General features: G+C 40.8%; 1 protein-coding gene across 1 annotated transcript in view; it reads left to right on the forward strand.

Moving 5' to 3' along the window:
* The window catches only part of SLC66A2 (solute carrier family 66 member 2), a 67,490-nt gene continuing 50,283 nt past the window's right edge, over nucleotides 1–17,207 (forward strand). The window contains exons 1-2 of the mRNA XM_035893516.1: nucleotides 1–131; nucleotides 9,909–10,042. Of these exons, the coding sequence (XP_035749409.1) occupies nucleotides 1–131; nucleotides 9,909–10,042 (265 nt within the window). The remainder of the gene's footprint in view (nucleotides 132–9,908; nucleotides 10,043–17,207) is intronic.

Consider the following 17,207-nt stretch of genomic DNA (forward strand, 5'->3'; position numbering starts at 1 on the left):
ATGGTGTTCGGCGGCGTGGTGCCCTACGTCCCCCAGTACAGGGACATCCGGCGGACGCAGAACGCGGAGGGCTTTTCCACCTACGTCTGCCTGGTGCTGCTGGTGGCCAACATTCTGCGGATACTTTTTTGGTGAGTTGGTTTTGTGCGTGTGTGCGCGTCTGGAGGCTCTTAACTCGGTTGCTAGGTGTAAAGCTTTGACTTGGAATATTTGAGGAAATAATGTGTTTTACGTACTCGGTCCCCTCTCTTGAAGATCAAAATATTCTCTTTCTCTAAGTGAGTGGATCTGCGTTGAGTAAAACGAACGGGGCTCGGGAGCGCTGTCCCATTGCCCTTGCCAGATCTGATCGTCGGTGTTCTGATGTTCCAAGATGCAACTTTTTAACTTGTTGGTAAAGAAAAGGGGTTTATTCTAAGTAAGATCTTTTTTCTTGCTGACAGTATTTTACACTTCCCTTGTCCCTTTAGCTCCATTCTCAAGAGTGAAGGCCCTGGTCCCGCACGCTTATTCTAGCATCTAGTTGGCAATAGCGTCATTGGGGCACTTGCCATATGTTCTTGTGTTTTCCTGGGATGCCAGCTGGCTTCAGAGGGGGCTCACTTCTAGAGCTCCATGCACAGCTACAGATGAAAATATTTGTTTTTTTGATAAGTGGGCAAAAGCTGGGCTGTCTTTCAAAGCAGACTGGCTTTGTTTTCAACACCACTTTCAATATTTAAAAGCAAGTTTGTTTCCATATTTAGGTCTTGTGCTGCTGGACAAAGAAAATGTTACTAGGGCGTGATTTCTGTGAATGAATTTTATTAAATTACATTCCTCATTACACAGATGCTACAACACTGGGAATGTACTTGAGAAACCAAAGATGAAATAGTATGGGAAATTACTGCAGCTAAGAACAGTTATTCTAAGAATATTTTGACTACAAAATACTGCTTTGTAGTCCACAGAGAACTGATAGGTAACGGCCTACATCCTTTTGTTGGTTTCCAGTTTCTTGTTAAAGCTCCCCTGACTCTTTTTAGGAATAAGGAGCTTCCTCGATTCTTCTGCAACAACATGCAACACGTTAAATGCTATGCTGGAGTGGAGAAAACAGGGGACTCTATCTTGGGACCACAGCAGGCAGAGTGAAACTGAGGAGTCATCACTAGATCAGGGCTACTTGTTGCATTGGACCTATGTTTTTCTGGGGGGAAGTGTGTGGAGCAGCTGTTGGAGAAAGCAGAGGGCAGAAGAGAACTAGAGGAACTGGCAGGGGGAGGAGAAGTGAAAAGCCCGAGCTGACAGTTTGAGAAATAGAAATTGTCTGTTTTTTTGTTTCACCAGCGGTAGTTACAATATACAAATGATTTGCAGCTGAATGGAGATGCTGGTAGTTTCTAGGTAACCCAAGTGAGCGCACCTGTTTAATGAGACTTGGACTGTGGAAGAACTGAAAGATCTTTAATTTGAATTGATCTTAAGTATATCTAGTTAAGAGATGCATGAAAGAATGAATACTATTGAGTAATGAAAAGTTATAATTTATGTCAATGTTAAAAGATTCGTCAACACATCAAAAGAGACAGAATGCAGTTATATTGATAAGATTATGTAATTTTTTACTGTGAGTATTTAAGCCATATGATAGTATCACTCCCTGACATATACTAGCCCTGTGTAGGCTCTGGTTGTCCTGGAGCTCGGTAATGGCATGGAATGGCTTCACACAGCACGTGCGTAGGTGTCTGGCTACAGGAGTGTAAGGCGTGCTGTGACTTGGTGGTACAGCCACTTCTATGGGGAAATGTTGCAGACGTGAGCCTGCAGAAACCCTTCTGTCTGTATTTACAATGAATCGTCTCTTTCTAGTTCTATTGAACAGAAATGAAGACTTGCATGATGATAATTCAGTGTTCCCTGAGGGTGAATATTTTTCTTCTCTGCTTAAAAAGATTAGGCATCCCTGGTAGTTCATTATAAACACCAGTAAGTCATGAAAGCAGCATTGAAGGTGGATATTATCCTTGGGCATACAGGTGATTAAAGGAAGATAACAGAGCAAGAGCCTCAGATTTCTGCAGCTGTGTTTAAAATGCACCCATAGAGCAGCTTGGCAATTCTGGTTTTGTGTTAGTTGTTTAATGTCACCTATGGCTGACGCATTATCTGGGACACAGCATTCTAGATAGTTTGACATAAACAGTAGAACTACTGTAATTGTGTGTGTAATATTCATTGGAGGGAATTAGAAGTTTTTTGTTTATTTTGTTTTAAAGTTATTAAATAATCTTGTGCCAGAACACTGTTCCTACAAGTAATTTTGTTTTGTATATAATTTTTCCCCCATCTGACTTTCAAAGTACCCATTGATAAGATTACGCCTCCTTCCCCTTAGCAAACCAGTCCAGACCCTAATCCAAGTCTCTCTCCTGAAAACTTTACTGACATATAGCTGCTGTTTTCAGTTGGTTTTAGTTTCTCTTCGTTACCCCGGGTCATTAAGTGTATGATTTGTGCTACCTTCATCCCTCCTGACTTCCCCGCCACCCTGATCCAAAAATAAGTACTTAAAGTGGTAGACCTTAAAAACTTTCAAGTTTTAATAGTGTTGCTTTTCAGGCCTTAATTATTTCTTAGGATGGCTCCTGTTTGTTGTGTGTGGTTTTTTTTTTTTTTTTTTTCTTAACTTCAAAGACATTTCTGTAATTAATTTCTGTTGGTACTTCCAGATTTTTCCTGAGTTTCATATATTCTTGAATTTGAGGCTCACAGAGTGGAATGTTATGTATTTCAGACGGATAGGCAACAGGAACAGACAGTTCCCACCTTTATGCCATGTTTCCTCTGTATTTTCATTCTTGAGTAGTGCTGGTCTTTCTGTGTATCTGTCGCTTGTAACAGACCCAGTCCCATCTTTCCCCTATGGCTCTACTATGTTCACCTCAGCTGTGGGGGCAGTTCCCTCATTTCCTATTTGTGAATTGGTGGACTCCATGTGATCCTAGAACTGTACTTTGTTATCTGAGAGGGGTGGGGTGGGTTGGATTGGGTTTTTTTTTTTTTTTTGGTAATGACTGGTTTTGCAGTGGGTGAAGTTTGACGTTTTGTCTCCCCTCCAAATAGAGGATTTACTTTCTAATCTTCTTGACCTGTTTACATGGCAGTAGAGTTGCAGCTGGTGTATTGCACTGTGACAGTAGCCAATGAGCAAAGTGCTGGTGAGATCAAGGATAAGAATCCTGTTTCCAGTTGCCCGTTTTCACAATTTCTCCTCCTCCAGTTAGACTGTCTCTATGTCTATATGTGAAAATCTTTGGCCCTTTTAAAGAGGATTCTGGGAAAATAAAAAGGTTCTGAAAAGTAGACTGTATGTGCATCACACAACAGGGTCTCCGTTTACCAGTGTGAAAAGTAGATTTTGTGCTGTGACTAGACTCAATATCAAGTTAGCTTGATTTTTAGTAATAACCTACTGTTGTAATTTTATATAAGTGCTGCTTTGAAGCATTATTTTGGGGTGCCAGTGTAGCTGCTGATCATGATTTATAATTGGTATCAGCTGCTCCTTTGTTCTAGTCTTCTGCCATTGTCAGTGCTGCTTCTCCTGTCTGTCTTCTCCAGACTCGGTCATTGTTTCTTGCTCTCCAGTCAGTTCAACTTCTGGACTGATCATCCTGGAGAAGGTCTGCGCTGTGGGTAAAGAGGAAGAGGCAGTGCAAAACTCAAAGCCTTTGTAATTTTGGTACATGTGAAGATGTATGGCATGCTCCAAAAAAAACCTGATACCAAATTTTTTCCCCCTCTGCATTTTTAATAAAACAGTTCATTACCATTTTTCTTAGCTACTGTCTTGTTCTACTTGCTAGAGTTAGCTCTGATTTCTTGTTCAAGACTGGTTGTTAAAATGTCCCATGAGCCTTACTGATGCTTGAGCTTCGAGGTGGTCAATCATCTGGTTAAGCTGTCCTAAGCTCTTTTGAAGTTGTGGGCTGGCTTCGGAGCACACCATGGCACTTGAACTCAGTTGTGACCAAGGCTGACACGTTGTCTTGGCTCATGTGGCCCGCAGTCTGCCAGCTGACTAGCTTTGCATTGTCACGAATGATCAAGAACAGGAACAAGAAGGTGGGCGAGAGTTGTGTAATCAGTTGGGGGTGGAGGATGCAGGCAACTTACTTGTGAGTTCTCCCTCTCATCCCCTTCACCCTTTCTTTTTTTTAAAACAGAGCTTATGATGACATAAATTATGGTTTCTTTTTAATATTAAAATCATAATAAATAGCTAGAGGAAAGGGAACTGCAGGTTTCTTAGAAGTCAGCAGTAGGCATTTTTATTTGTAACCTGAGTAAGTTCAGCCAGAAGTACTTATGCTCCCTGCTATTCCCAGAGGTTTTTGGACTTTTTTCAGTTTTGCAGTCCATAAAATTTTTTAGGTAGTGGTATAATATGCTTTGTTTTTTTCCAGGAAGACAATATTCTTTCCAAAAGTTTTGAGATGCAGTTATGTGGGCCACTGGCCTAAACCTCATACAAGTGGTATCACAGAAATCCAAACAACAGAAAATAAAACTGTCCATTGTTCTTACAAAACAGTTGCCTTAAGACAACCCGTGGAAACAAGTTCTGTCAGGGAAAAGGTGAAAACTATGGATTGTGTTATTTTTGAGCAAAGGTAACCCTCTCCCCATTCCACATCAGTTCACCCGAAATGAAGCGGCTTCTGAAAACTGTACTGTCAGTAGAACTGGGAACTCTCTGTGCTGGAGTCAGTGGAATAAGCTCCCTGTTATGAGTAGATGTTTACTGAGACGAGTATGCAGCTGAGGGCTATTCATAGGAAAATGTTGGACTCCCTGTTGTCTGGGTTAGACTCCTACATATTAATTTATTTTGCTGTAATAAAACAACAGTGCTACTTGTGGATCAGGTCCCTGCTGTCAGGTGTTGCTTTGTCTTCAGAGAGTGGGCCAGTGTTGGCTGTTTGTAGGGTTTACTGTGGGAAGGAGAAACTTTCGCTTTTAAGACTTCTGTTACTAAAATGAATCTTGCCAGATTTTACCACATGGGGTAGGTGGGATGATGCCCAAGCTGACAGAGTGATTGCAACTTTGAAAGATTGCGTTACATATGGCCTGCTGGTGGAATCTTGCTCAGATACCAAGGGCAAAAGTGTTGGGCAATTCCTCCTCCTTTTTATAAATGCCAGAGAGCAAGGGTAAAATGCACTGCTCTTTTGTATAAAAAGTAAAGTAGGATTTTGTATGTCCAAGTGGGAAGCTTGTTTTGGATGCTCCATAAAGTCCTGAAAGTTTATGCATTAAGGAGAAACTCTCCTATCAAGAGATCCTGTTGTATACCAGGTTATCTGTTGCAGCCCTGGTATGGGGTGCGTGCTTCTCATCTTGCCTAGAACTGGGTAACTCCCCGAAGAGCTGGAGGAGTTGCGCCTGGTTGGCAAGGCCTGCAGTAGCTTTGGTGGTTTCCAGTCCAGCGGCAAGTGGAGCTGGCCACGTGGGCTGAGGCAGTGCCGCCTTCGGCTGGCCGGCCTGCCTGCGGGCAGGGGATGGGCGAGAGGCCCTGCCCCAGATGGGGCACTGCCTGGGACAGCGGCAGGAAGCCAAAACGGCGTCCGGGAGGCCTCGTCCAGGAGCCTTGGAGGAAATGGTGCCATCAGGGTGATGGTGATCTGGCTGCACCACCAGCAGTCAGTTTCTTTTCAGAGATGTCTTAGGAAAGGAGATAAGCGGAGCTCTTGTGTTTGGTGTAGTTTGGGCTTCTTTTGCACAACTGGCATTCGCTGTTTTGAGTAGGCTCAGGGCTGGAATAGCAGGATTATTGCAACAGGATTGAATCACACCAATGGAATTGCCTACTTTTCTCCATGACTTGCTCTGACTTGAATCTTGACTTCTCGTCTTCATCTCCCTGAACATGCATTAATTATTTTGAGGCTGTTAAGATACTAATAAAATGTAAGCTCCTCCCTCCCCTTATTTGCACATTTGACAAGTACAGGAAAAAAGAGTTCTTTTGTTTTTACAATATTAAGTAAGCAGCAAAAAACTCTTTGTAGCCTGACATACGAATTCTGAGTTCCTGGAGTACTGCAAATATCATGGTGGTTCACCTTATGTCGCATAATATTGTAGTTGTGGGGTAAAAATGCAGAATAATGATGGTGACCCCCTCATCCCCAGGATTTAAGAGCTCTTCATCTTTCTCTCATAATCTACTTTAATGTTCCTCCCCTCCCGGCTCCTGCTTTGGCAAAGGTAGGGGTCACCTCTGCGAGGCAGAAAGTAAACAGAAGATGGACAGCACGCTCTCCCTGCAGGGCTTGCACCTTGCAATGCTCCTAGCTGAAGCCGGCATGAGGAGTCTTAAACGGGATTAGCGTTGCTTTGGCAAGCCCTAATATCAATGCAAAGTAGAGTAAGCAGCTTGGCGTGTTTTTTGTTTCCATGATCCCGAGCAAAATGAGTGTTCTGGATTTACTTTTAAAGCTTCAAGGAACCTGACAGCGGTCCTTGACACTGGTAGTCCCTTCAGTCCTGTTGTCATGGTAGTGTGGTGTAGGCCATGTCCTGTTTGCTCTGCCTGTTGGTCTCCATGGCAGCTGTTTGATTTCTTGTAGATGTGACCTAGCCTAGAGGTCACATGGTTGCATTGCCTGCAGGACTCAGTTTGGGGATTGGTGTTTGAGGGAGATGTATTTCACATGAGTATGTTTTGTTGTGTAACTTTTGCCTTTGGCTGGAGGGTTGTAAAAAAAAAAAAAAACAAAAACAAGTACAGTGGTGTGTATTGTTTGAAGTCCATATAAGAATTTTTAAATTTCCAGTTTACCTCTCTTGTGTTGTGAGTTTTGGTTTACTTTTTCTTTTTTTCCCCAATTCTTAAGGGGTAGAGGATCTGCAGCAATACTTCCAGTCTTATTTCCAGTAAGGCTGTGGTGATAGCAAATTGTTATGGGCAGGCAGCAGGTGCCCATGCTTATGTGTGTTTGTAGTGGGTGGATGTTTATACTGCAAGCAATACTTTTGTGAGGTACCCATTACTGAATGGCCAATAATCTCACCAGCAGGGAGAAACTAACCTTGCAGTGACCTGCGCTGGATTTACCATCATAATAGCTCCTAGCTCATTGAGCTGCTAGCTCAGCCCCTCTTAAATGCATTACTGTATTTTTATATGCAAATGCATTTGTAATGGTTTTCTAAGCCTGATGTAAACAGTTTTAACTGCTCTGTAATTCTAAGCAAGTCCCTTTTTTTTTTTTTCTTATTCCCTGAATAAGAGACAAATATAACAGTAGTGAATTCAGATAGTTCAGGGGAACTTGGCCACAGTCAGCAACTCAGGCTGAATGAGCTTTGGTATCATGGGCGTGGGGCATAGGCTGGGCCAAACTTTTGTTGTTCTACCCTGCATTTTTTCCTAGTGCAGTGAAAGCCTTATCCAGAGAGCACTCTTCCTGTGACTACATGCACCAGTTTTGTTCTTTATTTCCTTCCTCATAGTGTCCTCCAGTTTTGTTATGATAATGGTTCTTGTGTGGCCCACCTCAAATCCACGGACAGAAAGAAGCCAGCAGATTAAGGTACACGCAACTGCTATTCTTCCAGTAGCTGCTGGTGGTGTCTTTGGCAGTGGTGTGGAGGGTCAAGGTGGTGTCGTATTTTTCCTCAGCTGTATGCCATTAGGCAGGAAATACTTGGCCATTTTCATTGGTGTGGGCTGCTTGGCTGTTCTGCATGGGAAGATTTCCAAGGAATCAAGTCAAGGACTTTCCAGTCTCTCTTCTGTTCCTTATTAGGTGAAATGGCTATAGTGGAAATGCAATATTATGTGAGAGTGCATGATGGTGAACCGTGTTGGCTTTTACTGACATGGAGGTCTACTATGAAAGTAGCCCAAGCATAAGAAATTGTATTTTGCCAGGGTGCTACAAAACAGGAACTGTCAAGAAGAGGGCAGTGGTTGCTGTGCCTGTGAGGCTGAGGTCTCCAGCAGCATGATGTGCTCAGAGAATGGCCTTAGTAACTGTGCTGTGAGGGAATTTGGAAAGCCTGTGTGCCTCGCAATTCAGGCTGAAGGAGTTGGGGAGCACAGCAATGTCTTTTCACCAAATCCCTTCCTCAGCATCTCTGTCTTCCAGGCATAAAACCTGGCAGAAGTGAGCACAGAGAAACAGCTCTCAGTGATATGTGAGCAGCCTTCCTATTGTAAATCCAATGTACTTTGAGGCCTGCATATGAAAAGCTTCCTCCCTTTACCCCTGGTGCTTATTGGGAGTGTCTGATGGGGATTGTTGAGCTTTCTTCAAGTAATGCAGGAAGAAGAGGAGCTTGGAGCATCACTGGTCTTCACTGAAAGGTCTCATTTGTGGCTGGAAAGCTGCATGGCGGAAAAAGACCTGGGTATACTGGTTGACAGCTGGCTGAATATGAGCCAGCAGTGTGCCCAGGTGGCCAAGAAGGCCAACAGCATCCTGGCTTGTATCAGGAATAGTGTGACCAGCAGGAGCAGGGAAGTGACAGTGCCCCTGTACTCGGTGCTGGTGAGGCCGCACTTTGAATATTGTGTTCAGTTTTGGGCCCCTCACTACAAGAAAGACATTGCATTGCTGGAACATGTCCAGAGGAGAGCCACAAAGCTGGTGAGGGGTCTGGAGCACAAGTCTTACGAGAAGCAGCTGAGGGAACTGGGGTTGTTTAGTCTGGAGAAGAGGAGGCTGAGGGGAGACCTTATTGCCCTCTACAACTACCTGAAAGGAGGCTGTAGTGAGGTGGGGGTCGGCAAGTATTTAAAGGAAAGATAGATGAGGTCCTTAGGGACATGGTTTAGTGGTGGGATGTCAGGGTTAGGTTAAAGGTTGGACTTGATGATTTAAAGGAAAGATAGATGAGGTGCTTAGGGACATGGTTTAGTGGTGGGATGGCAGGGTTAGGTTAAAGGTTGGACTTGATCTTAAAGGTCTTTTCCAACCTAAACAATTCTATGATTCTATTCTATGATTTTCCTGTGGCAGAACATTGTGTGTGATCACTTAAGAGTAAGCTCTTCAGTCAAGATTGGCCACAATTCAAGTTCACCTCTCTGCGTCATGTGCAGGAAGGGCTCAGGAGTCCCCACCAAGCGTCATCTGTGAGCAAGCAGAAATTAAATTGGGGGGAGGGCAGGAGAGGACAAATTACATATGTTCGGTTCCCGCATCTTTTGGATTTTGTTACTTCTCCCAACCTTAGTCCAAATTAGACCCAAATTGGTGAGTTGATCGCTGTGTTCTGCAGGTGTTATCTTGCTACTCAGATGTCTATAGTGGCAGGCAAGGCGGACGCAGCATGATACCTTTTTTTTTTTTTTTTCCCCCCCCGTAGGAAAATGTTTTATTAAACCTAGCAAGCTAATAGCTATGGGTATTTATTTCTTTATAGGGCAAGTGCTATTGTTTTTATGACTTTACCTTAAAAATGAAAAATTGAGAGAGGTAAGTTTTGCACAGAAGTCCTCGTGAAATCTGCAGTGTGTATGTGGAGAGGACACATAACTGGTATTAATGCGGCATAACTCTGCACTGCCTTGACTGCTCAATTAATCTGCTTCTCATTTCAAAAATCATAGGTATGCTGTTGGCTTTGGAAACAAAGACAAGCTTCTGGTTTCAAAATTTCCAGGATCATTCTGCAGGCATGTTATAATAAGGCTCTCGGATACTCCTGCAAGGGGATTGTGACTGAGCTACCGCATGCATCTAGATTTGGCTGGTGACTTTTTTTCTTCCTCAGCCTTTCATACCTGTTACTGTTAGGATTTCCTTTTTCAGGTGCTTATATAGGATCAAAGTAACTGAATACACTTGTCATCTTAAAGATGTTTTATATATTTTCTTTTCTTTTTTTTTTTTTTTTTTTTTTAGGTTTGGAAGGCGTTTTGAATCCCCTCTTTTGTGGCAAAGCATTATCATGATCATTACTATGTTACTGATGCTGAAACTGTGCACTGAAGTACGTGTGTCCAACGAGCTAAACATAAAACGCCGCTCTTTTGCAGGTTAGTGACAGGAACTGGCTTTTGCAGGATAAATCTTTTTGAAAGCATGGTGTGTTGTATTTTGGACAAAAGTTCTGCCTGAATTGCAATCCAGTCTCCTTTCTTGATAATTCAGTGTAGCACTTCCTGAACTTCTTTTTTGAAACTGCTTTTTTTCCAGATAAATATGTAAAGCTGTAACTTTATTTCAGATGGGTCTTGGTTCAGTCTAGAAATCAGAGATCTCCTTAATATTTCACACCACACCCTGAATATAGAGCTGGCTGTTATGCCATTGTGCTAGCGTGGATTTTTTTTTAAGATCTTGGCCAGAATAAGAAATTGTTTTCTTCAGCTGAACTTTCTACCAGGTTGTTAGGTATGATCATACACTGTTCTCTGAAATTTTATTTTGCAATTGCAAACACTTGCTTTTGTACATGATTTATTTTCTACTTAATGAGTTATTGGCTGTCAAAATAGGAGGTGCTGTCATATCATTGTTGCAAAACTATGCCTTTGTAGACTATTTCCTTGGGCATTAGTGTGAGTTTAGTTGGGTTTTATGGGAATTTTTGCATGTCTTTTATTTTGGTTATTTGTTAATTTTTAGGCATTGATAATTTCAGTCGGGGCCAGAGTACTACTCTTTGTTCAAGCTTTGTGGAAAGTCCCTGCTTTTTTCCCAGATATGAAATATGAGAGGGGTAGTTTTGGGGTTTCTCTGTGTTGACTTTGACTTACACCACTTTATGTTACAGCCTATTACCAGCAAGAACAGAATTAATGCTGTCAGCTTTTTGTCAGTTGTTTTGCCAATACGGATGTATAATTTATTCTCTCCATCTGTTCTCTTCGCTCACTCCCTAATAATTGAGGGTCTGATCCACTTCCAGATATCCACAGCCATCATTAGAAGGCAGCAGCTACTGGCTGTGCAGTAGAGTAATTTTTCTAATAGCTAAGGAAGCTACTTCCATTCCCGCTCATTGTGGAGTGTAGTGTGAAACCATTCAGGTAAGTGAATTCACGTGGAAGAGGAGCTGCACTCCAGCTCCCAAACACAAGCTGCTGTGTTCACAAGGGTTGTTAGTCTGGTGGGATGAACGACTTGAAACCTACTTTCAGCCAGGTTTAGCAGCAGTTAAAATCCAGGAAGCATTTGGGAGGGGCATGTGTGCTTTCTCCCTCTTTTGGTCTCTGTTTTGTGAAGTGGCAGAAAGGTTTCTCTGTTAGCCCTTTCTGAGGGGAAATTATCCTTATGCACATTTACACACAAGCTCTTGCAGGCTCCTTTGGTAACCTTTGGACAAAAAGGGAAGCTATTCAGTTTAATTATATAGCCCTCTTTTAAACAACTCTTCCTGAAAGACATACAGTCTCCTAAAGGATAATCTGTCTTTCCCTTGCCAGATAATGGAAACTCCTCAGGACTACATTGTGTCATTTGATCCTTTTTCCTGAAAATCAGTTTGTCGTATGTTTGGTTAGCTAGATTTTACCTACTTGTAGGCCTTAATTATTTGTTTTCATTGACAGGCTTGCATCCTCCCACAAACTTTGAGAACAGCTAAAATATTTTTCTTATCTGTGATTGATTTTTACTAAGGCCAACTATAATGCAATGGCTCAGAATAAACATGTAAATGCATACAAATTTCCTTTCAAGCAAGGCAGAAAGACAGGTTTGTATTTCAAGCACAATATGAATAGGAGTGAGACCTGTGTTTCCTATCCTACTCCTAATCTTATATCTTAAGATGTATAGTGATCTAGGCAAGACGATAAATCTGTGTGCTTATTTTTTTTTCCTCGTAGCTTACTGGGGCAGTGAGAAAATCTAGATTTGAAGTTGAAGCTTTTGATTGACCTTGCAGAATCCAGAGGGGAAGGTGCACAATTTTTGTATGATAATGTAATTTATTATTTCTCACATGGTTGGTCTTCAATTTAAACATTTTTCTTCTTTAATTTCTATCCTCCCTCTGAATGTTTCTGCAAAATAATCCAAAATATTTAGAAAGGGAATAGAATAAGAGTATTTCAGTGGGAGGGAGTTTGCTGTTTTCTTGTATTACTATTAAATGCGGTATTTCCCTCCCCCAGTCACATTAGTATATGTTCACTAGTGTGTTTTGATTATGTGGGAGTTGCCTTTTTTTTTTCTTTTGTTTTTATTATTCTCACAGGTTAGGTTCCTTAAATAATAACTAGTTCAGAAGGAATCTACTTAAAATTTCTTGAAGCATTAGGGAGCAGTCTCTCCTAATCCTGACAAGCTTGTTCTGTATTCTCTAGCCTGTTCTATGGTGTTACTGGGTTTAAATACATATCAATAGCAATTCAGAACATAATCATAAAGCCCAGTCAGTTGAAATGCTTGTACTTTCATTTATGGGTTAACTATCACAGCATGAAAAATACAGTCTCCCTGGACTCTTCCCAGTAATATTTGATTATTTCTTATAGGCTCTATGTAGAGAATTTGTTAGGAAAACTCAGATAATCTTTTATTTTTTCTCTCGGTTACTTCTCAGTTATGGGATTTGCCCCCTTGCTTTTAGCCTTGCCAAGTGAAAGTAAGTTGAAACTGGTGGAGTCCATCTTGTGCTGCTGCTACCTTCTTTTGTCTCTTTGTTCTGGATAAATAGCCTTTATCCTTCAATTACATGTACTGATTGAAGACAGAGTAAGTCCTCTTGATCTATCCAACTGTTTTGTTATTTTTTTAAACTTGGACTGTGTAGCCTGTTTTTAACTGTTCTGAATTGGAAAAAAAAACAAACAAACAAACCAAAAGCAAAACAAGAAAACACCCCCACCCCCCCTTTATTTTAAAACCTCCAATGGTGGGACAGCTCTCTCTCCTGCATAGGAATACTTTGAAAGTTATGTGAAGGAGTCTTCAGATGAAATCAGCAGGCGTGAACAATACCTCCTCATCTTTTGTCCTTTATTTAACACCACTTTAATTGCATCTTGACTGCTTTAATGCAGATCTCCTGGTACCATTGTTGTAGTAACAATAGCTCTCCTTGCTCATTGCCCACTTTTAAATTGGTGTCTGTGCAGCTGTATATATGCTGTATTGTTGGCTCAGTACAGAAAAGCTCAAGGTTCAGTAGTAGGTTCTTTTGTTGTCTTTTTTTTGTTCAGACTGCTGTAGTTTTTCTTGGGGCATGATGGTGCTATCATGCTAGAGTGCTAAATATCAAAAAGCAAAATGTGCACGTGCTGTATCTTGACTCAGAGAATCAAGAGGAGGCTGATGCAAGGTGCTCACAGATACAGACAGCTGAAAACATCTGGTCACTCTTGAAAATGTTGGCAGGCCAGAGCAGTCTTTTCATGTTCTTGGAGAGACAGACACTCTATGAAGACCCCTCTTTTTCTTTCCCCAAAATAAGCCTTCCACTTCTCTCCAGCAAAGATTCAATTTCAGTTATGCCCAAGACGTTGTGATAGATTTTGAGTACCCTGAATGTATGAACTCTACTTAAAACCAGTGGACAGCATTTGTTAAAAACATGGTCTTAGACGTCTCTTCTTATTATAGTACAGCCCAGGCTCCTTAAGTAAAACATAGGCTTTTTTTTTTTTTTTTTTAACATGAAGATTATTTCCTCTGGTCATTCATCCGGTTTTGCTTCCTTCCAACTGCTGGTTCTTTTAACCTGCATTATAACTCATATCTCGTTGTAGCACTCTGATCTCTTGAAGAGGGAGTTTTTGGCACTGGAAAGCACTCTTGCGTCAACATGTGGTTTTCAACTGGCAGAGGAAGGCTAGAGTGAAAAAACTCAGTATGCAGAATGGTTGTAGATGGGGTCTACTCTGTCTTTGATACGATTGGCTTAAGCTCAGGCTTTTGGAAACTATTTTAGAACAGCATTTTACACAGGAGGTAAGGCAACTGTATTGTCTTAGCTGATTATACATACATATCTAGACACTCTGAGGTAACAACTTGTTTTCTCTGACCATGAAAAATATCTAGCTGTCTGTTTCACTGTTTTTAAGTCTTCATTTTCTTCCCCTAGGTATATTGTTGTTGGGTTGTGCATCTGGGACTTCTTAACTGCTCGACTGTATTTTAACATCGTGGGGTGGGAGCCTTATAGAAAGCATGAAGACTAAAATTTCTGGCATGTTTTGTTTTGGCTATTATTTTTTTATAAGCAAAATGTACTAACTGACTAAACTGTAACTAAAAGACCCACTGTTGCATTTAATCATACAAGTCTGTTTGTCTTTCCTTCCTTTTTTTTTTTTTTCTTCCCTCAACTTTTTTATGTAGCTGCAGATAGTAAGGATGAAGAAATCAAAGCACCTCCCAAGAGATCCTATCTGGGTATGTACTGTACAAACCCATTCTGCATGAAGTTGTTCTCTCAACTACCTTCTTTTGTCTCTTTGTTCTGGATAAATAGCCTTTATCCTTCAATTACATGTACTGATTGAAGACAGAGTAAGTCCTCTTGATCTATCCAACTGTTTTGTTATTTTTTTAAACTTGGACTGTGTAGCCTGTTTTTAACTGTTCTGAATTGGAAAAAAAAAACAAACAAACAAACCAAAAGCAAAACAAGAAAACACCCCCACCCCCCCTTTATTTTAAAACCTCCAATGGTGGGACAGCTCTCTCTCCTGCATAGGAATACTTTGAAAGTTATGTGAAGGAGTCTTCAGATGAAATCAGCAGGCGTGAACAATACCTCCTCATCTTTTGTCCTTTATTTAACACCACTTTAATTGCATCTTGACTGCTTTAATGCAGATCTCCTGGTACCATTGTTGTAGTAACAATAGCTCTCCTTGCTCATTGCCCACTTTTAAATTGGTGTCTGTGCAGCTGTATATATGCTGTATTGTTGGCTCAGTACAGAAAAGCTCAAGGTTCAGTAGTAGGTTCTTTTGTTGTCTTTTTTTTGTTCAGACTGCTGTAGTTTTTCTTGGGGCATGATGGTGCTATCATGCTAGAGTGCTAAATATCAAAAAGCAAAATGTGCACGTGCTGTATCTTGACTCAGAGAATCAAGAGGAGGCTGATGCAAGGTGCTCACAGATACAGACAGCTGAAAACATCTGGTCACTCTTGAAAATGTTGGCAGGCCAGAGCAGTCTTTTCATGTTCTTGGAGAGACAGACACTCTATGAAGACCCCTCTTTTTCTTTCCCCAAAATAAGCCTTCCACTTCTCTCCAGCAAAGATTCAATTTCAGTTATGCCCAAGACGTTGTGATAGATTTTGAGTACCCTGAATGTATGAACTCTACTTAAAACCAGTGGACAGCATTTGTTAAAAACATGGTCTTAGACGTCTCTTCTTATTATAGTACAGCCCAGGCTCCTTAAGTAAAACATAGGCTTTTTTTTTTTTTTTTTAACATGAAGATTATTTCCTCTGGTCATTCATCCGGTTTTGCTTCCTTCCAACTGCTGGTTCTTTTAACCTGCATTATAACTCATATCTCGTTGTAGCACTCTGATCTCTTGAAGAGGGAGTTTTTGGCACTGGAAAGCACTCTTGCGTCAACATGTGGTTTTCAACTGGCAGAGGAAGGCTAGAGTGAAAAAACTCAGTATGCAGAATGGTTGTAGATGGGGTCTACTCTGTCTTTGATACGATTGGCTTAAGCTCAGGCTTTTGGAAACTATTTTAGAACAGCATTTTACACAGGAGGTAAGGCAACTGTATTGTCTTAGCTGATTATACATACATATCTAGACACTCTGAGGTAACAACTTGTTTTCTCTGACCATGAAAAATATCTAGCTGTCTGTTTCACTGTTTTTAAGTCTTCATTTTCTTCCCCTAGGTATATTGTTGTTGGGTTGTGCATCTGGGACTTCTTAACTGCTCGACTGTATTTTAACATCGTGGGGTGGGAGCCTTATAGAAAGCATGAAGACTAAAATTTCTGGCATGTTTTGTTTTGGCTATTATTTTTTTATAAGCAAAATGTACTAACTGACTAAACTGTAACTAAAAGACCCACTGTTGCATTTAATCATACAAGTCTGTTTGTCTTTCCTTCCTTTTTTTTTTTTTTCTTCCCTCAACTTTTTTATGTAGCTGCAGATAGTAAGGATGAAGAAATCAAAGCACCTCCCAAGAGATCCTATCTGGGTATGTACTGTACAAACCCATTCTGCATGAAGTTGTTCTCTCAACTACATATTTCATGCTTTGATACTTTTTGTAACCATTTTTAGAAATGATTGCATGATCATTTCTATAGGGAATGTTTGCATTATCTTTTCTTGACATACTAAAACCTGGTGCATGGTTGGTTTGGTTTGGATGTTTGGTTTTTTTTAATTTTCCCCTCCCCACTTTTAACTTTCATAGAGGAAAAGATGCTTTCACCTCTATTTCAGAAACCAGTTTTTTTGAAGACATTTTAATTCACCACATTGAGTTTCTCAAAGATATGTTCCTTTTTCCTTCCTCAAGCAAGACAAGCAAAAGTATTACATGATGCAGGGATCCATCTCTTCAGACTCGTATTCTTCCTCTTCCAGCTCTGACTCTGGAGGCGACTATGAAAAATAGAGGAGTATCTTTCAGCATTGTTCAGAATGCTAAATAAAAAATTTCCTACAACACTTGATGTTCAAGCAAAATGCCTGCATCCTTGTGCTTTTTTTTTTCTCAGCTTGTTCCTCTCTTATATTAGAGCAGCCTCAAAATTGTTATTTGAGAATTAGTAACACTTAAGGTGAGAGCTTCCATTCTTCAGTTTCAGAGTTGGAAACTGTTCTTTAATTTGTCTAAGGAAGAGGAAATACTAGATGCAAACCAGTTTTGCAGTATTTTCAACTCTTAGTAGTTTGGAAAGACTGTTTTAGGTAAGTCATGGTAATTTTGTCTTAAATTAGTTGGGGTATTGCATTAAGGAAGTTATACCGACTAGATTCAGAAGTTCACCAAAGTCAACTTTTAGACTGATGTTAATTGAACTGAGTCAGAATCTCTCATTGATACTAGTTATGCTCTGTTGCAATTCTTTAGTAAGGGGTAAACAGTGAAAATACAGGGTAAAGAATATTACTGGTGCAAAAGGAGAGTATCTACTTCTGTATTTGTCAATGCACACAATTAACTAAACTGGAGTTAGCTCTGAGAAACACTGCTGACCAGTAATATTAACCCAAGTGCTTTCTTGAAGTCGTAAGACCATTC

The sequence above is a fragment of the Egretta garzetta genome, unplaced genomic scaffold (assembly GCF_000687185.1).
Source record: "Egretta garzetta isolate BGI_Z169 unplaced genomic scaffold, ASM68718v1 scaffold14, whole genome shotgun sequence".
In the NCBI taxonomy this organism is placed as follows: domain Eukaryota; kingdom Metazoa; phylum Chordata; class Aves; order Pelecaniformes; family Ardeidae; genus Egretta; species Egretta garzetta.